Source organism: Aspergillus pseudonomiae (genome assembly GCF_009193645.1).
Source record: "Aspergillus pseudonomiae strain CBS 119388 unplaced genomic scaffold BDV37scaffold_104, whole genome shotgun sequence".
NCBI classification, from domain to species: Eukaryota; Fungi; Ascomycota; class Eurotiomycetes; order Eurotiales; family Aspergillaceae; genus Aspergillus; species Aspergillus pseudonomiae.
In genome coordinates this window covers 1-21,931 of record NW_022476096.1, presented here as the reverse complement: position 1 = coordinate 21,931, position 21,931 = coordinate 1, and the positions used below count along the sequence as shown (strand labels likewise).

Genomic DNA, 21,931 nt, shown 5'->3' with positions numbered 1-21,931 from the left:
GCCCAGGCGATCCTAATTTCAAGCTATTCGCGTAAAAGCTCCTGTCAAGACCAAGTTAAAATTTCATTCTGACCGTCAGAGCGTCACGAAATTCATGAAACTTTGAAATTTTGAAGACAAAATTAGGCATACCTAGGCAATACAGCATCATCTATCCCGGAGTCTCGCCGGCTTGGCTACATATGGGAGTGCATTGTAATGGATTACGAGTAGACTGCAGGGAATTGCGAGTACCCCCGCCGCGTCAGGCGTTCCGTGAAGAAATAATCCCTGTCAATCCTATAGTGGATGCCGGTGTATGTATGTCTCAGAACGCAGGATGCACTCCACATGATGGGAGGCGATGCAATCGGTTATGCCGTTGAGCACGCAAGTAGTGCATGTAGGGAAATAGCCACGCATGCAGAGCTTATGCGGGGAGTTACAATCAATACAGAGTGCCCATTTAATAGAGGGCTGAGTTGGCTAATAAACAGCCATGGGGGTCAGGAATTGATGCCGACTGTTGACTCACTTGTGGGGGTTTTGATCAATCTTTCTCATTAGTGCTCAATCCAGTAATTTTTATCTCAAAAGTCACTCTCCATGGCCGCGCTGTCCACAGTACCGTTGTTTCCCCCACACACTGGGACTCAACAGGACTCTCAAGATAGCGAGACGCAAATAGCCACCGTCAATGTTGCATGTAAAGGCCTAAATAGCAAGACTCTTGCCCGGTGGCTGCACGAGGAGCACAGAAGTCCCTTGGAACTTCTTCAGGCTGCGTGGTCACTTTCGCTTCGGGCTTATACAGGCTCTAACGATGTCTGGTTTAGCTGTCTGGATTCGAAAAGGTATGCAGTTCACAGTAGCTCTTGGAGTCTTAACTGACAGTTATATTTGAAGAAATTGCTACTCCCATGTTTCGCCGGCGCAGTCTGTGCAGAGCCTCTTCAATATACGTCGTGTGGAGTTACACGAGGAAAATAGCACAACTCGTCTGGGAGCCAACTCGGCTGTCTATGTTAATGAAGGACATGAAGATCAATGTAACGATGCAAGACTTTATGACCTTAGAGAGGTATTTGTTTGTCTGGAAGTAGACGATCACAAGCCATGCATTACTGACCGCTTTGATATAGTTTGATCTCACCGTTTATTTCTCCTCTGGGACAGATACACAATGCCCTAGCGTTGGGATTCACCACAAACCATCGGCCATTTCAACAGATTTGGCTACAATGATTGCAGCAACAGTAGCTAGGGCCACCGAGCAAATAGTCTTCAACGTTGACTCTCAGATCGAAGTTCTCGACATATGTAGTGATGCAGACATCAACCGTCTATGGCAATGGAATAGCACATCAGGTGATGAAATATCCCAAGGGCACTGCATACATCACATAATCTCACAAAGATGTGCTGCACAGCCAGAGTCAATTGCTGTGTCAGCCTGGGACGGGCAGCTTACCTATGCAGAGTTGGATAGCTTGTCGTCAGCTCTAGCAATACGGCTTCAACACCTTGGCGTCCGCCCAGAAACTTTCGTCCCCCTTGTATTTGAGAAATCAAAATGGGCAGTCATCGCACTGTTAGGTGTCTTGAAAGCTGGCGGCGCTTACTTCTTTCTCGATCCTTCCCATCCAATAGAGTATAGCCGCAGCTTGTGCTCATCGCTGTGTCCCGAAATTGTGGTATGCTCACAAAGGCAGAGCACTCTTGCCAAATCCTTCGCTGGCAAGATCGTCCCACTTGGAGGGGAACCATGTGAGCTTCTGGACTCATTCCCAGTGGATGAAATACCACCACAATTGACAGCAGAAACAAGCACTTCAAACGCCATGTACATAACTTTCACCTCTGGGACCACCGGTACGCCGAAAGGCATAATCACCGAGCATTCCGCCTTTTACTCCATGGCCATGGCCAATGGTAAAGCACTCCATGTCACAGCTGCAACGAGGATGCTACAATTTGCATCGTATACATTCGATGTGAGCAACCGCGATATGCTCATCACTCTCATTTTTGGCGGATGCATCTGCACCCCTTCGGAGAGTGAGCGTATTAATGACCTCTCTGGGTTCATAAATCGCCAGTCTGTCAGCTTAGCAAGCCTGACGCCGTCTATGGCCAGTACCCTGACTCCTGCTTTATGTCCAAGTCTTCAAGGGTTGGTCCTGGGCGGAGAGCCTATGACCGATAGCCACATCTCTGCTTGGGCCAACCACGTGAGGCTTTTCAATGCCTATGGGGTGAGCGAGAGTACCGGGATAGCAGCGTTGGCATCGGACATTCAAGTAGGCTCTTCCCCAGGCAATGTAGGTTTTGGGTGCGGATCAACATTATGGGTCGTTGCGATTGACCAGCCCGACAAACTGGCACCAATTGGCGCACTGGGAGAATTGGTCATTGAAGGCCCATCCGTTGCCCGTGGCTATCTGGGCGACGAAAAGCGGACAGCGAAGCAGTTCACCTCAAATCCAGAGTGGAAGAAAAGGATTCATGAACAATTCGGCGAGACTCATTCCGGGAGGCGGGCCTTCCACACGGGCGATTTAGTGCGGTACAATCTCGACGGGTCGCTGCATTTTTTGGGAAGAAAGGACCATCAAGTGAAGGTTAACGGACAGCGACTAGAACTGACGGCAATTGAACATCACATAGCGGCCTGTGCTGAAGTCGCCAACTCCGGCTTTCTTCATACAGCCGTCGTCGTTGCTAAGAGTAAGACAAATGGATCCAAGCTTCTCGCCTTTCTGGGTCTTGATACGACTAGGGAGTTAAATAGTCCGTCCCAAATAGTGTCAAAACAGTTGAAGGATATGGAGGCCCTGAAAGCAGACCTGAAACGATACCTTCTGCATTGCTTACCGGCATATATGATTCCAGTGGATTTCATATTTCTGCAACACATGCCACTCACGACTTCGGGCAAAATCAATCGGCTCCGTCTACAGGAAACAGCTGCATATGTGTTCTTCGATGACCAGAAAGGGGCTGCTGATGCAACCAACTCAAATGGTAACCAAATCACAACCACACCCAAAGAGAAAGTTCTTATCGAGTCTTGGACCAAGATTCTAGGCATTAAAAATGCAAGCATCACGCGCCATAACTGCTTTTTCCGGAGAGGCGGTGACTCAATTGCAGCAATCAAAATGGCTGCGAGCCTTCGTCAGGAAGGATTTATTATATCAGTGTCTGATATTTTTAAATCTTCGACCCTGTCGGACATGGCGTCAGTGCTAGTCGAAGACAATAAGCTTTCCTCATCAACAGTACCTACCCCTTTTTCATTGATAAACAACTCCCACTCTATACTCGATGCGATTTCGGAAGAGCTCGGTATGGGCATTGACCAGGTCGAGGATGTGTACCCATGCACGCACATGCAGCAAGGCTTGATAGCTTTGACGGCGCAAAACCCTCATGCATATATTGGTAGCTACACATGGCAGCTGGCCGATACGCTTGAGGCGGAGAGATTTAAGAATGCATGGAAGGCGGCTTGGTTCCACAACCCAATCCTTCGTACCAGAGTCGTGCAGACACCGGACGGTGTCTTTCAGGTTGTGATGAAAACTGATATGCCGTGGAATACTGTCACGGATATCACCGGTGAGAAGGAAATCAAGGAAATTGATATTAACCATGGCCCACTTATCCAATTTTATTTCAACAAAGAATCGTTTCGGTTAGATATCCATCATTCTTTGTTTGATGAATGGTCCCTTGACCTGATCTTGGGACAAGTTGAGCGCGCATACGCCGGGGAGAAGCTTCATACGCAGCCATTCAGTCCATTCGTTCAACACCTCCTCCATGAACATGATACTACCACGGAGGACTTTTGGCGTCAGGAGTTTTCTTGCCTCCAGGCCGAGCATTTCCCAGCTGGCGCTTCCAGCCCAATCAACGTTGAGCAGGCGACAGAGAAGGCAGTCCTAGAACATAGCCTGCAACATGATATCGGAGTTTCGACCAAGTATACACTCTCATCCGTCTTACGGCTTGCATGGGCGATCGTTCTATGGCATCAAACGGACAGCGAGGACGTGCTATTTGGAGCCACTGTCAGTGGCCGTAACGTGAGCATTGATGGAATCGATCAAATTAGTGGACCAACCTTGGCGACACTACCTGTGCGCATCAAACTGCCAACGAACCAGCCTGTTCACGAGGGCTTGTCGCAGGTTCAAAACCAATTCGCTAACATGATGGTATATGAACAAACTGGATTGTCGCGTATTCGACAGGCTGGGAGAGAACCTGCTGAGGCATGTAGCTTTCAGAATCTACTCGTCGTGCAGCCGTATGAGCAGCAAACCGCATCTGTTATGTTCAAAACGTCAGCCAACTCAGCATCTTCTTCTGAAAACGCGAAGGCCTTTTCTAGTTATCCGCTTGTGTTGATATGCCGTCCAGAAAAGAGTGGAGTAAGCATGAAAGTAATATTTGATCCTGCTATTATAGCACCCGCCGCCGGACATAGTATTCTTAGACAGATGTCGCATGTTATCCAGCAGCTTATGACTTCCGACTCAATGCGCATCACAGATGTTATCATGGTACCTCCGGAGGATATGGCTTTGTTGAGAGAATGGAATCATTTTCTCCCGAAAGCTGAGAACACTTGCATCCATGATCGCATTCGGCAATTATGTATTGCCCAACCTGAGGCACTGGCTGTTCACTCCAACGACTTGGACCTCACATATGCGCAGCTAGAGAATTACTCCGATCACTTTGCGCAGCATTTGATAAGCACAGGGATCAAGCAGGGAGACTTTGTACCCCTCTTATTAGAGAGGTCACCCTGGGTTCCAGTTATCATGCTAGCAGTTCTGAAGACTGGCGCTGCTTTTGTGCTACTGGACCTTTCACACCCTATTCAGCGGATGCGAACGATGTGTTCTATGCTTGATGCCAGAATTGTGGTTTCCTCCAAGGAGCACACCCATATGAGTGACGATCTTCTGCTTTCTGTCATCAACTTTGACCCAAAGGTTTATGTACAGAATTTGGGTAAGCAAAATATAGCCTCGGCGTCCCAGCTACCGGATGCAGTCGTCACCCCAGATGCCCCTGCATGCGTTGTCTTCAGCTCAGGCTCTACCGGGCTACCTAAAGGCATTGTGCTTCACCATAGTGCTCTTGTCACAAGCGCAGCTGTCATGCGCGACCACGGAATGCTTGCCCCTACCAGTCGCGTCTTTCATTTCGCCTCCTTCGCGTTCGACATCAGCATTGGCGAGATCCTCTTCACCCTTGCCACCGGAGCATGTGTCTGTGTACCCTATGAGGAGGAAAGAAGGGGGAATCCCGCAAAAGCAGCAAGTGACCTGCAAGTAACTTGGGCACTTCTGACTCCCTCTGTGATTAATCTGTTCGACCCATTGGATGTCCCCACTTTAGAAGTCTTGGGGTCGGCCGGTGAGCCTCTTACTCCACACATCGTGAACGTGTGGGCTCACAGGGTGAATCTCTTCGGGATGTATGCACCGGCAGAATGTACCGTTATCTCTCATATCGGGCGAATCTTGCCCGACACGCATCACTCCAGCATTGGCCGAAGCCCTGGAGCAGTGTCTTGGGTAGCTGATCCATCCGACCACAATCGGCTGGTCCCTATCGGCACAGTCGGTGAGTTGATCGTCGAAGGCCCCGTCGTCTCGTCTGGGTATCTCAACGACCCAGAGAAAACAAACAAAGTCTTCATCACCAGTCCCCCTTGGCTTACTGACGTCCGTTCCTACTCCGGAAGACTGTATAAAACAGGAGACCTCGTCAGACAGACTTCAGATGGCTCACTTCTATTCGTCGGAAGGAAAGATGATCAGGTAAAGCTGCACGGTCAGAGACTTGAAGTGGGGGAAGTCGAACATTGCATAATCTCCTCATGCACAGCCATCAGAACCGCTGCGGTTGAGTGTATCAAAATTCCGGAACAAAACAACCGCGTCTCACTGGCTGCATTTATTTGTCCACAAACCCATGGAGAATGGGGGAAATCCTTGAACGCTGAATCTGGTGTGGAATTGGTTGGGCCACCAAGCGACCAGTTTTACTCGACCATCCAATCCTTGGAAACATCTCTAAGAGAGCTACTTCCGGCATACATGGTTCCATCCTTCTTTATACCGCTTGCTGATGTTCCCCTCACTTTGTCAGGGAAGGTGAATCGACGTCTACTCCGAAATCAATCCACAAGTTGGCCACTGAAGAGCCTAGAACAATACCAACTGAGAAACAGGACTTCTCTCGCCGAAGAAGTTCCTATCACGGCGCTTGGCCGGGAAATTCAAGAGATCATTGGCCAAACGCTCAATCTGGATATTCAATCAATACCCATGAGCAGTAACTTTTTTGGCATGGGTGGAGATTCAATCTCAGCTATGCAAGTCTCCATGCTTGCAAGACGCAGAGGGATACTCCTCCCCGTTGCGGATATTTTCACGGAACAAATTCTTTCAAGAATAGCTTCAAAGTGCACTAGAGATGATGAAGACACCAACAAGATCTCTAGAAGTAAACTATCTGGACCATCCATGAACCAATCACATCATCGTGACCTTGCTTATGAGAAACTCCTTCGTCGTTTGCCGCAGGAGGTTGCCGATAATATTGAGGAAGCCCTGCCCGCCACTGAATTCCAAGCGATGACGCTTCGTAACTTCTACAGCCGATATCTATGGATCTCACTGCCTGGTGAAGTTGATCAGGACCAACTACTGAATGCATGCAATCAGCTTGTTCAAAAGCACTCCATCTTGCGCACTGTGTTTTACACAAAGGATGAAAAGTCGGTCGTACAACTGACCTTGCGCAAAGTCCACGTCAGCTTCATTCGTTATGAGAACATCGAAGATTTGGACGAGCATTGCGCAGATGATTCTCTTGCCATGGAAGTACCTATAAATGGCGAGCCAGGATTTCAGGTACAGCTCCTGACCTTGAGGGACGCAGGGAAATTTCTAGTTCTGCGATTACCCCATGCACTATTTGATGGACTTTCATTGGACATCATTTGCAGTGATCTCAGTTCTGCATACGGCGGAAAACCACTTCCACCTTGTGCTCAGTTTTCGAACCACGTTCGACATGTCTTGGAGAATAAGACCCCCGAAACCTACAACATATGGAAAGAAGTACTGGGAGAGGCCCCAATGACCAGTCTGAACAACAAGTTTTTGAACAATTGGATCCGACTGGGCGAAGAGGAGAACCCACAAATGGGCGCACATTCGGAACAGCCAAGAGTGGTGACGGCAATAGCAGAGACTGTCCCAATCTCCCCTCCGCCCAATACCACCATGGCAACATTGGTCAAACTGGCGTGGGCAATCACACTCTCCCGGTTATTTACCTCAACTGAAGAAGAGGATGGATGCAAATATGGCCTGAACGATGTTGTTTTTGGCCAGGTCGTACATGGCCGAGGACTGGGACTTACCCATGAAGACCGCATTGTTGGTCCATGCCTCAACATCATCCCTGTGCGAGTTCACTTTCCTCTGAAATCAAATAAATTTGAGCTTCTTGCCCAGGTCCAACAACAGCACATTCAAACCATGCCTGTTGAGAATCTTGGGCTTGAAGAAATTGTCCATAATTGCACATCTTGGGAGTCTGGAACAAAGTTTGGCAGCTTTGTGAGGTTCCAAAACTTCACCAATAATGACGACTCGACCTGTTCCTTTGATGGACATACCTGCGAAACGGGTCTCTATAGTCTTCCGAATCGACCATCTGCCACGGCCAATGTACTTGTTGTCCCTCATGGGTCCACATTGACAATCACCATGACAATATCCAATCAAGTATTGGATGCAGAGTCTGCAGATTATGTCGTAGGGTACTTCAGTGACGTGATCGGAAGCCTGGCAAGTGAAGAGACGGACTGCGAGTATCTTGTGTGATCTATTCGTTGATTTCCTTCACTGTCTTCATTCTTCTTGAAATGGTTATAGAGTAAAGTGGAGAGTATTGCGAATGTTGGGTCATTTGCGTGCTGTCTATGCATTTATTGGATGTGACAGACCCATAGATCGCTGCGACAACCAGTAGACTGCCCTTGTTAGTATCTGGTTAACTTCAGCTCCCCCTGTATACTGACCAATGCGTACTTGTAATAATTGATGCTTCCCTTGCATTTCTTCTCTCCTTAATATATTTCGCCGCGTAATTCGCGAATATCCTCTCGTAGTCTTAGGTAGCAGTCTCCGCATGTCTAGTCTGAATCTTCTGGTGCAAATGTTTGTGTCTAATTCGTCGATTAGTGGTGGTTGATGTGGTGTTGGTTCCAGAGTCGAGTCTCGGCTGCCTCGGTTGCAGCCGCCCGCTCGATTGGGGCCCTTAGGCATTGCCCTCGCGGGGGGCTAGCTCACTATTTGCTAATTTAATGCCGTGGGACCACGCGATTTCACTTAAATTCGCAGCCAATCTCTTCCTCTTCACCCTGATCTTCTACCACCCTAGACTCTCCAGTTTTCCCTAGAATCATGACTCGCACTCACTTCCGTGTCGCCATTCTCCAGAATTACCCAATTTCAGCAGAAGGTGGTGAACTTATGCTTGAGAATATCTCAAAGCTTATCCACAACTCGAAACCCAACGTCGCAATCAACGTCTACGCACCGATCCAGGGCGACCCATTCCCTGACCTAGATAATTATGATTTAATAATTCTCACCGGAGGCCCATTTAATCTTCTAGAAGATGAGAAACCATCCTGGGTAACTGAAACCTTGGAATTCATCAAAGCCGCCACCACAGATCGGGCGACGCCAAAGCTTCTCGGTATCTGCTGGGGCCAGCAAGCGATTGCGTTAGCGCTTGGGGGCTCTATGGGAGAACTAAAGAACGGGCTTTGTGTAGGAGTCCTCCTGTATACACACAAAGAATGACTAAAGCTAATCAATATGTTAGATGGGCGTTGAGACCATTCGGTTGACACCTGATGGTGCCAGATTCTTCAATGCGAAATCACTGGTTTGTGCCCTACACAAATCCAGAAATGCAGAGCTAACTTCCGTAGGACATACATAAACACCACAAACTTGCTGTGGTCGACATAGGCCCTCGTCTTTCTTGCTTGGCGCCCAACAATGAAATTCTCTTGTCGGATGATAACCAAGTCCTCACTCTTCAGGGTCACCCGGAGCTGGATGCTACCCTCTCCCAATTGCTTATGGATCCAGATAGTCCGCCTGCTTCGGTTCGACCTGGAGTTGAAACGGACATGAAGCCTATTGATGCGCCTCATGATGGCGATGTGATTTTTGCGACAGTCATGAAATGGGCGTCGGGGGATATCAGCCTATGAACAACCAACTATTCAGGTTGACGAAAAGCCCGGGGGGTATTGTACAAGGTTCAAAGGAAAATGCTTGCGCTAGCTGCGCTATTGTATATACTACTAGACAAGGACTCTGGGCCGCGACAGCGGCATCCTCAGCTAAATCACATCTCTGAATTTGGTGGTTTAACTAGCGTATATGCTTAAGCTTAATATACAAAAAAGTTTAATTATTATTTTGCCTCACTATTCTTACAATAACTTTAATTATGTGTCAGGAGGCATGCTCCTGTCTTCTTTATCCTTATAAGGCCAATTGCGCCAACAGATCTCCCGTTGGCCCGCCTCTGCTTGCCTAACCATCTCCATTCGAAACTGGCGATTGCCCTCCACTGCCCTCTCAAAGTCATCCGGCTCGGTCCCGCCTTCCGGGTCGATATTGAGGTGTTCTCGAACCCGCGACAGGAGCTGTTCAGACTCGTTCCACTCTTGTGATTCCGCTAAAGCAGCTTCTCATTCTTCATCGCTGAACACAACCGGACAAACTGCGGAGGAAATTTTACTCCATACCGAGGGAGTTGTGATGCCTACTAACGCAGTACGTAGGTTGATTACGTCTGCATCCCAGGGGTACCCTGTTTGGCGTAGGAGATACTGCTGCATTCCGAGATAAGGAGTTTTCAACACACGCATGTGCTCATCGTTATGTACACCTGTCGCGGCTGTATAGTAGAGATTGGCCTCTTCCAAGCGGAATGCGGCTTTGGATTGTCTCTGTTCGTCGATATCCATCTTATCGAAGTCATCGGGGAGGGATGGAATATGCAGACTTTGAGGCTGAGAGGAGTCGTGCTCACAAAACGCGGGATAACCTGCTTGCATGAAGCGTGGGAATATCGCGGCATCCTGCCAATCAATAATACTGATGATTTTGGACGATCCTGGGGCTAATAAAATATTACTCAGGCTTAAATCGGGATGTCTTAGTGTTGGAGCGCTGTAAGAACCCGGTGGGATTAAATAAGGCGCCAACTGTAGGAATCGCGAAAGTAACGAGCTGTGCTCAGAGGGCTCGATGTTATAGTCAGTTGGTAGAAGGAATGTCTACCGAGGCTGAGCTTTTGCGTATTGCTGAATGACAGCCATCTCTCGGCGAGCCGCGGAGGTAACACAGTCCACGGGTGAAAGCCCTACGGGAATAATCAACCCAGGTCATGTCGGTTATTTGGGGAAGAGGGAGAACTTACAGGGCCCACGGTCGATTTCTGTTTTGCTTCGTTCGCCATGCCAAAACTGCCGGGTAGACACAGGGCCAACAACAAAATCTTCCACAATTGGTATTTGGGTTTCTTCATCAAGGTCCTTCTTGTGATATAAGCTTCCGTACGCAGGAAAACGGAAGTCAAAAATTTTCCTCTCCATATCTGCGATTTGAGTCATGATGTCTTTCACCTCATCGGTTGTGAGAGATAGCCACCGCGAAGAAAGACTCTCCCCCTCAACTCGCTCCATCAAAATATACTCTGCTCCGACGGGATTGTCCGAGGTTTTTGAATATGTAAAGACCTCAGGTACTGGCAGTTTGAGAACGGTTCGCAGAAAGTCCATTGTCGCAACTTCACTCGCGGTTGTGTAATGAGCGGGCCCTGCAATGGGAGTGGGAATTCGCGCAATCACTTCACGTCCATTCTTTGCTCGCAGAATAAATATTTTGTTAAAACCTCCCTCTGCCAGCTTAGCGATATCAGGATAATCATCTTGTTGCATTGCTTCACCGGCGATTCGTTGAAGCTCACTTGGTCGAAACTTGATATACCGTTCGCTTAAACGGTCGGTCTCGTTGAATCTGGCTAACAATTAGTAACTAAGACCAAAACCGTGATAGAGTTAACATACATCCATCGTCGTGAGGTATTTCGAAAGAATTCTTCGTGGAGAGCACGTGGGCTGGTGGATAAGTGATGGCGGGAAACAGATATGGCAGGCTGCTTGTAAGAGAACCACTGTTTGCGGAGACAGGGTAAGGTTGGTGTGCTTCGAGCAATGGTGAGCCTCTGAAGAAAGTTTACCATTGTTCAAAAACAATAGGAGAGGGAAGTCATCCAGCTATACTTTTCAGGGTCGGACCGTCGTCGGACGGGAAGTAATGAGGTTGGTCTGGAAGGCTGCCAAGCAAGTAGGCCCCAGTACACTCAGGCTACATCCCTGCCTTAACTATTCCAGACCACCTCTGGTAACTACCGCTTTCTCTTATCCAGATGGATACAACAACATTCCCGACCAGGATCTAATAGATTTATATAGACTGATCTAGAAAGTATTGCACCCTCTAGAAACAAAGATTAACAAAAGATTAATTACAATAGATATAGATATAGAAAAGGCTATTGAAGAAAATAAGAGAAATTTATGAAGTAGATAGCATTGGCGGTCTATTCATGAGGGAGACGCAGAGCCCCTGCTAAATCAGAGGCTTATATAGATCCTTAGAAATGTATTGTTTACTGTGTACAGTTGATTCTTAATCACCTTTACTATAATCTATATATAAAATAGTTCTCCTCGTGCAGTGATCACGGGGTTACCTGGACTGGGCCTCCAGGCGCTCACTCTATGGCAGCAATTGAATATTCTTCGATGGGATTCGAACAAGGTTTTCTCACAGATTTCTGTCAAACGAGGGTAGTTTCAGTCTCCTTTTCTTTGGCCCTTTTGAAAGTATGCTTTTATCTGTTTCCGTTGTGCAAGAAATGCCCTGCGAAAAACACCGTTCAAGCATAGACTTCTGTCATACAGATTCCGGGGTCTTCCAGCTTGAGACTTCAGTTGTTGGGTTTAGATTGAAGAGTAAGGCTATTCGAATATCAATCGTACTGCGAGGTAATGAAACTTCGAACTTATTCACTGCTGAAAATATTATACCAAAATGTACATTGTGTCATTCAAAGTTGCACTGGAAGAAGTCCAGGGCATTACTTGCACACGGATCTTATCAGATCAGATCATTGATTGTATCTATGGTCACCATATCCCCGTTCATGTACGGAGAACTGCACTAGAAATGTCCGAATCCCGTATTAATTACCTTGTGAGATAAGCCACTCAGGAGGGGAAAAAAGTGTCTGTGCTGAAGAACTAGTGGGAATCGCCGATCTTCTTCAGGCGGATTGGTTCAAGGGATGAGAGCTGAACGCAGATCACTGGAGTTTTTTTCCGTTCTTTTTGTTCCTTTTTCTTTATTTATCTTTTTGTCCTCTTTTGTGTCATTTTGCCAAATTCTACGAGTAGCTGTATACTTAATGATTTTTGTACTACTATATGTAGAACAATAGTGAGGTGAATTGCATTGCATTGTGAGAGTATGTACACTCGAGTAGGGCTACATGAATGACTCGTTGATGCGAACTCCAAAGCTGATTGTGGATAAAGTTTTGTCCCAATGTGGGACCCAATGACAGTGAGTTAACATGTGATTCTTGGTCGACGACAAAAAAAAAGAAAAGATTCAGGTTTTCAGCCCAGCCACCTGGATTGACAACTAAATACGACCTTTTCGGCCGCGACACGCATCCGGCGAAATGCACGCTGACGTGGTCGGCAGCATTCCGGAGGGGCCGTCGATGAACATGAACATCTAAGAATATGCCCACCACCGATTGATTTCTTTACAACTCGATGCTGATAGAGATCAAGAATTCAACCTCATGTCCATCCCCACAGTGAGACGAGCCTTTGGCTCGATTCCGAAACAAAGAACGCTCCAGTCCGTTCGAGGGCTATTCCAAATCCAGATTCTCGCCCTGCTACTGCGAATCGCCATCTCAATCATCCTTCTGCCACTGGATAACACCATCCTGTTTGCCACGTGCCTTCTCGGTCATTTTTCTGTTTTCCTCTCGCATTCTAATCCAGTTCATCGCCGCCAGGCCGTGCGACGTGATGTTCAATTCTACCCGAAAACCATCCTCATCTCCGGCATTGACACCCCTTACGGGCTGGCCTTGGCACGATGTCTGTACTATCACGGCCATCGGGTCGTGGGTGCCGACATCACAGAGTTCCCGTTCGCATCGGGCGAAGGCATGTCGAAAACGCTAGCGACGTTCTATCGCATCCCGCGGTCGCACTATGTGTCCCGCCTGCTCGACATCATCCAAAGGGAGAAAGCCGATATCTGGATCCCTTGCTCGTCACGGGCGAGCGTTCTGGAAGACGCAATGGCTAAGCAGGTAATTGAAAGTCGAACTGCGTGTAAATGTATCCACCTGGACACGGAACTGGCCAATCGCTTTAGCGACACAGAATCTTTCACACAGTATCTCGTCGAAAAGGAGTTACCCGTGGTAGAAAACTACCAAGTGCAGTCGCGTGACTCAGTACACAAGATCTTACATCGGTCGCCGAGCAAGGTCTACCATATGCGCCGACCAGATGTTGCCGTGAGCGACAACAAAGTCGTCATTTTACCGAAGAGGACCCTCAGCATGACGTATTCGGAAGTCAGCGAGATCCAAATCTCAAAAGATCGGCCATGGGTTTTGCAGCAACAGGCTCGGCTAGGAGAGTTCTTCGCTGAATTGCTGCTTGTTAGCGGACAAGTTAAGGCTATTAAAATTCGGCCAGCCGACCACCAACCTTGGGGCCATTCCCGGCTAGACGAGGGGCTTGCATGGGCAATTCACCGACTCATGGACCGTTTCGCATTGAAAGGAGGCCATCGGATGACTGGCCATCTATGCGTGCGGTTACTGGTCGACGAAGAATTCGATGCTAACAATGTGCGCTATGTAACGCATATTGCTGGCTGCACTCAAGGGACGAATGCTGTTAAGCATCTTCTGCAAGAACCATCACCTTCGTTAATCGATGGATACTTGGCGGTTCTCTTATCGCAACCCGACGATACGTCCACGGACCTAACCAGAAAGCGGATACAAGCTAGAGCAAGTATATCGACGATCTCACAACGCCAGTTCAGCTTCTATGAGACGCTTAAGCAATGCGATGTCCGGAGAGTGCTCCCCTCTCTTTATCCGGTTGCCCAACAATTGGACCATTTCGTCGGCCAGGCAGGCGATTTCTTATTATTCTGGAAGGACCCTCGTTTCTCGGTCCTTGATCCGCTGCCGTGGTGGTGGAATGCACATATCTATCAACCGCTGAAAGAGTTGGAATTGGTATTGAGTAGGAAAGATGTCAAGAGACTGTAGGAGTACCCACTTGGGTACTTCCCCTCTTTCCCACACCTTTCTCTTTCTTTCCTTTAGCTTTCCTTCTCTTGTCTTTTCAAATGTTTGTCGTATTATTCACCCTTCCCTATCTGGAGATCTTTGGGGTATTGACATAATGACCTCGGAGGGTATTATAGAGAGCGCCGGGTGGTGTCTTCAAGAATTATTATCATTATTGCATGTTGTCATGAACACATAAAATGGACGAACACCTTAACGAACTGATGATACAATACGAAAAATGGAATTTATTTGATTTGGATAGGTTCCTGGCTTATCAGTACACCATTTAGCAATCTACATGCAACCCGCCTCCGCATCGGGGACAGGGTCTAAATCTAAACCCGATCTCTACAAGACACTTTGACCACGCACTCATGCAGCTCAAGGATACTGTCATTCTCGAAATTGCCTTGACCAGTATACACTGAGAATCTCTTTCCTGACCCTTCTGCCAAGTCGTTAGCGCAGATCCCTTATTGAGCTAACTACATCAAATTGAGGGGCGCAATAAAACACGCTCTGTACTGTATCTTATATTACCCTTCTACATAAAATTACAATATGCACGTGCAACGCATATCATGTGGGGAGGGACGGCTTTGGTACCCAGTAAGCTGATGATCTTCTGGGTGACTTTGAGTTCCCTCATCCTATGCGGTGTGTGCTGGTCATTTAGCTCAGAGAACATCAACAAGTGATATCATCGGCAAACGAACCGTCCTGGCCTGTCTGTGGTTGTTTGTAGGCAAATAACACCCTTACTTGACCCTAAAAATTCTCAGGGGTTTCTTACACCGTCAACACGCGGTTCTCCATCGACCTTGTGTTAGTCAATGCCACTTCTAATCCATTTACGTGGCTCGTCATACGAGACCATATCAGCAAGCCTATTTTATCTACAGCCATAATGCTGCATATCCGGCCTTCGGCGTGGGGTTAGGGTAAATGAAGCCAACTACCTACCAACCTACTACTTCAGTACCTTAACTATGCAAAGGAAGTCTCTCAGATGCCCCCACATCTGCTCAAACAAGGCTGTCATTGTGAAGGGCAAGAATAGGTGCATGAAATCTGGGGGAATCCATATATAGCTGCAGGAACAGTCTTAGAGGGTAAGGGGGACAGGGAGGAGAAGGGTGGGAGTGGTGTGAAGGTCAGAGAAGCGGTTTAAACCACGTGCATACTGTGCTGCATGCGGTTTATACTGCACTGTATCTATCTGATTTCGACTTCTACTCTATGGCTTGATCACCTATTTTATTTAGGAGCATGACCGATGGCCCTGTTGAACTCTATGATCCATTCCTTGCAGCATTGCATCTTCGTACATTGCCCTATGACCCCATTGGCTTCTCGTCTATCCAAGTAACGTTTCTTGGTCATTTTGAACTACATTCTAAGCTTCAAGCGTCAAACCAGACCGCCTACCGAGCGTCGTATTTATATTTTACCCGTGATTCCGTGCTATTCAGGACTTGGCACTTGATGGATGGTGGAGCACAAGGTCAGCCAACAACCAAGATGGCATGGAATAAGCAAGGACAAGAAAAACCATTGCATCACAAGATTACCGAGCATCTTCTTCAACACTGCAACAGATCGCCAGAGCCACAGTCTGTCTTCATGAACAAATGCTTCTTTACATCGTACGGAGAAGATCGAGCGGATGTGCTTAGATTCCAGTGTAATTTTATGTAGCGGGGTAATGAAAGATACACTACAAAGCGCGTTTTATTGCGCCCCTCAATTAAACATAGCCAGTTTAATAAGTGATCTGCGCTCACGACTTAGGCAGTAGGTTTAGGAAAGAGATTCTCAGTGTATACTGGTCAAGGCGATTTCGAGAACAACTGTATAGGTCATCTCTACAACCTGATTCGTTGGGATGTTTCTTCCAGGGTTTCTGGGATCGCTTCAGGTGATTCCGTGATTTAATCCCTTTTTCTTTGCATTTTCGAGCCGTTTGATTTGTAGGTCAGCCCAGCGAAAACGTCTGGTAGAGGGAAGATATTAGCAAAATGTTCTGCTGAGAGCAACAGAGTGCATGACAATACCTTGGTTCCTTTGTGTCCAATAGCTTCGCCAAAATTTGATCATGGACCCCCTTTTCTTTTTTCCATCTGCTCAGCTTTCCATGATCGAGTGCATTGCGGACAAAAGCCTCGACGTCATCATTCATTCGGTCTTCAAGATCTATTTTGAACCCCTCCTCTAGGTGGCAGCGAATATTTTCTTCGAATCGACTTGTTGCCAGAAGATGGAGGTTTTTCCCGTGCTCGCCAATGAGACCCTTCAGAACCTGAAACAGTAAATCCCTCTCCTGAATCTCGTTATCAGGACATTCGTCGAGGGCGTCAAAAATTATAAATAAACGATCTACCTTATGACTGTTAATGACACCATTGAGAACTGCTGAGAACTCTTCTTGGTCTGGTTCACGGCCTTGACGGCCATGTTCTTCCCATAGACTGACAAGTGATCTTGGAAGCTCGTCAGGTGCCAGTTGTCGACTGATGCTTCTAGTCATGTTTTTCACTTTTTTTGTTTCGTGGCGAGAGAATTGAAAGTACCAGAAGGATAACCCGTTGCTGTGATCTTCTGCAATATCTCGAATGACGGTAGAGCTAACTTAATTAGTTGTTGGTCTTTAATCTTGAATATAGTGGTCCCAAAGAATCGATTTTCCACAGCCAGCTATGTTTATTCCGTTAAAAGTACTATCAGGGCTGATAGAAGAGGGCTTACTGGGTCCATGTAACCATAGAAACTTGCCTGGTCTAGCCTTCCATTCTCTATATTCATCTGAACTCAAAATCCAATCACCAGTTTTGTGTGTTCGAATCCTTTGGTGGTCATTCTGAGTATGGGAATACTGTATGTCGGACAGCCCCTTACGAATTTGATCTCGTTCGTCCACTGAAACAATCAGTCTAGATCCTTGGGGAAGATAGGGATGGATTGTACGATTGACTTTGCCCTTGATTGTCTCTGTATTTTGATAGACCTTTTCAATACTGGCGAGTATTCCGTCCCCCTTCTTACATTGATCTTTGAAGCATTAGTAATGGGAAGGACGAGGCCTTGCTGTATAGCTCACAGATAATATTTTTAATTTCGCTCCAGTCGCTGACTTTCTTGTCCTGATCCTTCACGGCAGACTGAAGATGGTTCAATTCTGTGTCGGAAGCTGGAAAGATACTGTTCCCTATGCGATCTACCACATATCAGTATAAGTGACTACCAGGAGAAGTAACTTCGGGCACGTACTCAAAAGGCTTGCTTTCTGTCGTTTTTTCACCTCTGTTGTGTACTCGAGAATTGCTTTGTATACTTGCACAATAGCGTTATCCAGCCCATCAGAGCTTGCTAGTTCCTTGTTGCGACAATGCTTGTCGAGTATAAGGTATCGGGCCAGGATATCAGCAAGGAATTCAGATTATTTGAAAGCAGCTTCTCTTTGATCCATAGAGTTCTTGGCCATCCAATTCAAGGTGAGCTTGATATAGTGGTAATCCAAAACAACCCTTCTTACCGTCAATCCAAGCGAGACGATTGTCCACGCTCTTGAAGCTGGATATTATTTAATAGGCGTCCCGTTAAGACGCATTTAAGATTACTTATCATGATGAGTAGGGTCAAAGGCAGCTATCCCTTTGATAATCTCTGAACAGTGAATGACCGAATCGAGAATCCTTTTGGCTACCTCGCGAACATTGACTTCTTTTCCATTGTACTTCTTGAACTTCAGTCCTCCATTTTGATACGCTTCAAAGCTCTCTTTCGTTCTATTTATGACCTCTTCGATGGCATTTTCCGGAGGCATAGCTTGGTCTTCGCGCAACTTTCCCTTTGAATTCTCATTCAGTTCGTCAAAGGCCCTCTGCCAAATATCTGCATCACCGGGTCTATCGCTTCTATCGATCACGTCGTCATCTGCAGGCGTCATGTCAGACACAGGGCATTTAGGGATCTCAGATTTGTCTTGTTTGTGGTCACTCTTCTGTTCATCCAAGAACCTTGGTTCGTCCTCAGGGTCATCCAATTTTCTGTCCTTCTCTAGACTGCTTCTTTTTGAATGTTGCCTGCTAATGGGAGACACGTCGGCGCCGACCTCATCATGCTCGGACTCTCCCAGGCACTTGGTTTCGTCTTGTTGCTCGGGGTTTTGAGTCTTCGAGTATTTTTGGATTAGTTCGTCATTTACATGCTTCGTGTCATTGACAGGTTGGTCGGCACCCACTTTCTTGGAGTCCTCACGAGAATGGCCGCCTACGGACGCAACCCTATCCTTACCCTTTTGAGACAAATCGGCAGGGCGGAAGTTTTCTTCGGTATCATCGCTTCTTTCTTTACAACCACAGCAAAGCTTTTCGCGCAGCTTATTTAGCATCTTCGATTTGATGCTTAGTAGACTCGAGTTGTGCTAATGGTAGACACGAAGTATGAGAACAGGTTTCAGCCCAGTGCTGGCCTCATGTGACTGATTAACACATCTTGCATAACACTGGTCATGGGTACAGGCAACGCTGTGATTATATTGAACTGTTTACACCTCGCGTTATGATTGATTGAGATGATAATGGAATCGAGCTTGGTTGGCCTGATTGTTAATACAGCGCAGTACGAAGTGAAAGGGAGAATTTAGGTCGAGAGAGTTTATTGGTATAGTACTGGAGTATGGTGGAAACTTCTATACTAGTATTTGTTGACTTTGCAGTGTTACATTTGCTTTTTCCTCTTCAGAGTTACTCCGTATATCACTATCACACTAGTGCAAATTGGTAATGATATACTTTGTAGAGTACGGAGTATATGCCTTCGGGATCCTAAATCATATGTATTACATATCCAGCAGTGCTAGGTTATATGGCTGCCTTGTACGTGGTGGATATTGTCAGTGGCTGTGACGGGACTGTTGTGCACTGCCACGACATCACAATGAGAATGAAAGACGGAGGACTCGACGCCAACCATACGGAGTGCACGGAGCACACGGAGCTCAATTTGGTGGCTTCCTTAATAGTTGCCTCGAGACAAATGAACAGATGATTAAAAAGCATTAGTACCCTCAATGGTGCCCAACTACACCGTAAAGATGGATATAGAGCAGTGACGTATTTTTCCAGTGCAGGCCCACCGTCAAGTTCAGAGTTAATGACAAAGATATTCTTTTTGACAAGCGATTGGGTTCAATAGTGTTCATAATTTAATGCAGCTGCTTCTATTTCTGTGGTCATTAGGACCACTAGACTGGAAATGGTAAGGTCGGTTTCCCATACACCCACGTATGGATGTACGGTAAACGCATGACTTCCTCTGTATTTCCAAATTGATGATGTGCCTTGCATGGAGCGACATCTCGTTCATTCTTCTGTCTCTCTTCGCTCGATATCAAGCTGTGATTGTGTATGAATTTTTGATCATTCTATAGTTGAGACCATTACAAGCCACTTTACCACATCGGCTGTGTTGGCAAAGCCTCCGAGTCTCCATCCGTAAATTTTAGCGTCCGCGCGGCATCGATCGGGTTGCCCCGTTGATTGCCTCCGTCGTCCGTTTTTACAGCCGTCCATAAACAATTGCGTTCCACCACTTTCTAACGCTGGTAACGACCTGGTCACTTTTTTTCGTTTTTTCTTTTTTTTTTTTTATCCAACCACTATATCCCAACTTGCATTCTACGGCCTCCTGTCAGTTTCAAAGAAACTATACAGGCATCATCCCGTCAGCGATCTCTGAGCTGGTTGCCTCGTGAAGGAAGCCCTCTTCTTTGTCAGGCACCACCCTTCGTATCCCCTCACATTCCGCGATCATGAGACTAGCACGACCCTCGATCAATCCTGGGCGGACGAAAAACATCATCCATGGAGTTCAGGGATTCATCATCTTCATAGCATGGGCTTGTACCATTGCCGTGTTCACCAAAGGTGACGGTATTGATGGTCGATCAGCCTGGTACTGGGCTTTGGTATGCTTATCAACTCTGTTCCGCGCGAGCTGACGACACGTCATACTAACGGCATTTCGGTAGTGCTGGTTTAGCATCCCCGGTCTTATCTATCTCGTCGCAGTCCCTATGTGGCCGCGCGCACGCCGTTTCGGAAATGTCTATGCCTTTGCGACGGTCGACTGCCTGTATGCCGTGCTATGGTTTACTGCGTGGGTCTGCGTTGCCAGCTATGTCGCGCAGGGGAAATCTGAGGGCAAGGACAGCAAGCAGGAGGACAAGGACAAGGACAAGGAGAAGAAGACTGGATGCGACAACTGGAAGTACGGCAGTGCCAGCAAATGCAACATCAGCACGGCTACTTGCATCATGGGGGTCGTCATCTTGTACGTCTCAGATTCCGAGGGGAACAAGCTTGGGGTGTTGCTAACCTAAGATGTCTACAGTTTGCTGTTCATTTTGACCGCTTTTATGTCCTTCCGTAACGTGATGCACTTCCGCCGAACTGGAACCCTGCCAGATGCTGTCTCCGACCCTACTTTCGCGGCGCAGAGCCAGGCCGCCTTCTCGTCGAACCCCGCCCATGATTTCGAGGAAGAAGATGATTTCCGATCGGGACGAGCTGGCGGAATGGGCTCTTCCGTCCGTTCCGACCGCGATGAGGACTACGCCCTTCTGCACCAGAGCGAGGTAGATGAGTTCGGAAACCCGAACGGACGCACCGCGATGCACGGCGCCTACGACCCCACGGCTTCCAACACCGGAGGAAGCGTCCTTCATGACTACAACACGGTCAACACCGCCACCAGCTACGGCGGTGCACATGGGCAACACTACGCACCGAACTCGGAATACGCCCCGCCGTCGGAATGGGGCATGGGCTCCAGTGTCAGCGGCTACGGACGCTAATCTCCTCCCCTCGCGAAAACTCTCGACTTTGTACCTCAAATAACCATGGAGCGGTGTTGCGGCGCATACCCGTGCTGTATTGTGTTTTATTCTGGAAGTGTTTTGATACAGATGTTCTGCATATGACTCTTTCCGTGTCCGGGCGATGATTGTATGCTGTGATTGATTAGAATTGAGACCCGGGCAGGTCGCATGTTCACTGATGATTTTGACGACATTCTGCTTTGTTGAAATTCCGAGCCACTTTGAGGGACAGCCTGTTTGATTTATAATTTAGCTAGTATATCACTTGTTATGAACTAGACTATTGTTTCACTCGACGCTACACGGTGCCTGGCTGTAACAACCAATAAGCATCCACCACCCTGTGGACAGATGAGATGGCAAATGCCGGCAGATCCCTCACCGCCTTTTGTATCAACGCTACTGTTCTGGACAACTTGCGTCTGGAGCATAGATGTGAACAATCCATACAGCCCGACCTCGAACTGTATAGGTCCTACAATACAATCCGTTCTACCTTTTAATATATCCCAGACAACAAACCCTCTCAGGTAACCC

The 21,931-nt window shown here is 47.4% G+C and overlaps 7 protein-coding genes across 7 annotated transcripts; 4 read left to right on the top strand and 3 right to left on the bottom strand.

The window, feature by feature from the left end:
• Nucleotides 1-585: 585 nt before the first annotated feature.
• BDV37DRAFT_287905 (uncharacterized protein) lies at nt 586-7,901 on the top strand (the record flags this gene model as incomplete). Its single annotated transcript, XM_032088177.1, has 3 exons — nt 586-833; nt 886-1,060; nt 1,122-7,901. The coding sequence occupies 3 exons, from the start codon at nt 586-588 to the stop codon at nt 7,899-7,901; spliced, it is 7,203 nt and encodes a 2,400-aa protein (XP_031936395.1).
• A 582-nt stretch (nt 7,902-8,483) lies between these two features.
• Nucleotides 8,484-9,307, top strand: BDV37DRAFT_290479 (type 1 glutamine amidotransferase; the record flags this gene model as incomplete). The annotated part of the gene is made up of 3 exons (XM_032088722.1): nt 8,484-8,855; nt 8,911-8,973; nt 9,020-9,307. 3 exons carry the CDS (start codon nt 8,484-8,486, stop codon nt 9,305-9,307), a joined length of 723 nt encoding a protein of 240 aa, XP_031936394.1.
• Nucleotides 9,308-9,547: 240 nt separating this feature from the next.
• On the bottom strand, nt 9,548-11,352 carry BDV37DRAFT_290478 (aminoglycoside phosphotransferase family protein; the record flags this gene model as incomplete). Its single annotated transcript, XM_032088721.1, has 5 exons — nt 9,548-9,789; nt 9,823-10,384; nt 10,421-10,470; nt 10,528-11,126; nt 11,177-11,352. 5 exons carry the CDS (start codon nt 11,350-11,352, stop codon nt 9,548-9,550), a joined length of 1,629 nt encoding a protein of 542 aa, XP_031936393.1.
• Nucleotides 11,353-12,836: 1,484 nt separating this feature from the next.
• BDV37DRAFT_261665 (uncharacterized protein) lies at nt 12,837-14,987 on the top strand. The gene has a single exon (XM_032083344.1). The coding sequence runs from the start codon at nt 12,985-12,987 to the stop codon at nt 14,488-14,490; it is 1,506 nt and encodes a 501-aa protein (XP_031936392.1). The 5' UTR covers nt 12,837-12,984; the 3' UTR covers nt 14,491-14,987.
• A 1,441-nt stretch (nt 14,988-16,428) lies between these two features.
• Nucleotides 16,429-17,041, bottom strand: BDV37DRAFT_287901 (uncharacterized protein; the record flags this gene model as incomplete). The annotated part of the gene is made up of 2 exons (XM_032088176.1): nt 16,429-16,507; nt 16,569-17,041. 2 exons carry the CDS (start codon nt 17,039-17,041, stop codon nt 16,429-16,431), a joined length of 552 nt encoding a protein of 183 aa, XP_031936391.1.
• A 1,086-nt stretch (nt 17,042-18,127) lies between these two features.
• BDV37DRAFT_287900 (uncharacterized protein) lies at nt 18,128-18,904 on the bottom strand (the record flags this gene model as incomplete). The annotated part of the gene is made up of 1 exon (XM_032088175.1): nt 18,128-18,904. One exon carries the CDS (start codon nt 18,902-18,904, stop codon nt 18,128-18,130), a length of 777 nt encoding a protein of 258 aa, XP_031936390.1.
• A 997-nt stretch (nt 18,905-19,901) lies between these two features.
• On the top strand, nt 19,902-21,558 carry BDV37DRAFT_12296 (uncharacterized protein). The gene is made up of 3 exons (XM_032078617.1): nt 19,902-20,482; nt 20,546-20,847; nt 20,908-21,558. Exons 1-3 carry the CDS (start codon nt 20,327-20,329, stop codon nt 21,368-21,370), a joined length of 921 nt encoding a protein of 306 aa, XP_031936389.1. The 5' UTR covers nt 19,902-20,326; the 3' UTR covers nt 21,371-21,558.
• The last annotated feature ends 373 nt before the right edge of the window (nt 21,559-21,931 follow it).

Bases quoted from the DNA above. Each gene is read 5' to 3' on its own strand.
- BDV37DRAFT_261665 (XM_032083344.1), top strand. From the start codon at position 12,985: ATGTCCATCCCCACAGTGAGACGAGCCTTTGGCTCGATTCCGAAACAA.
- BDV37DRAFT_12296 (XM_032078617.1), top strand. From the start codon at position 20,327: ATGAGACTAGCACGACCCTCGATCAATCCTGGGCGGACGAAAAACATC. The intron at 20,483-20,545 runs GTATGCTTATCA...GCATTTCGGTAG, and splicing joins CAGCCTGGTACTGGGCTTTG to TGCTGGTTTAGCATCCCCGG. The intron at 20,848-20,907 runs GTACGTCTCAGA...AGATGTCTACAG, and splicing joins ATCATGGGGGTCGTCATCTT to TTTGCTGTTCATTTTGACCG.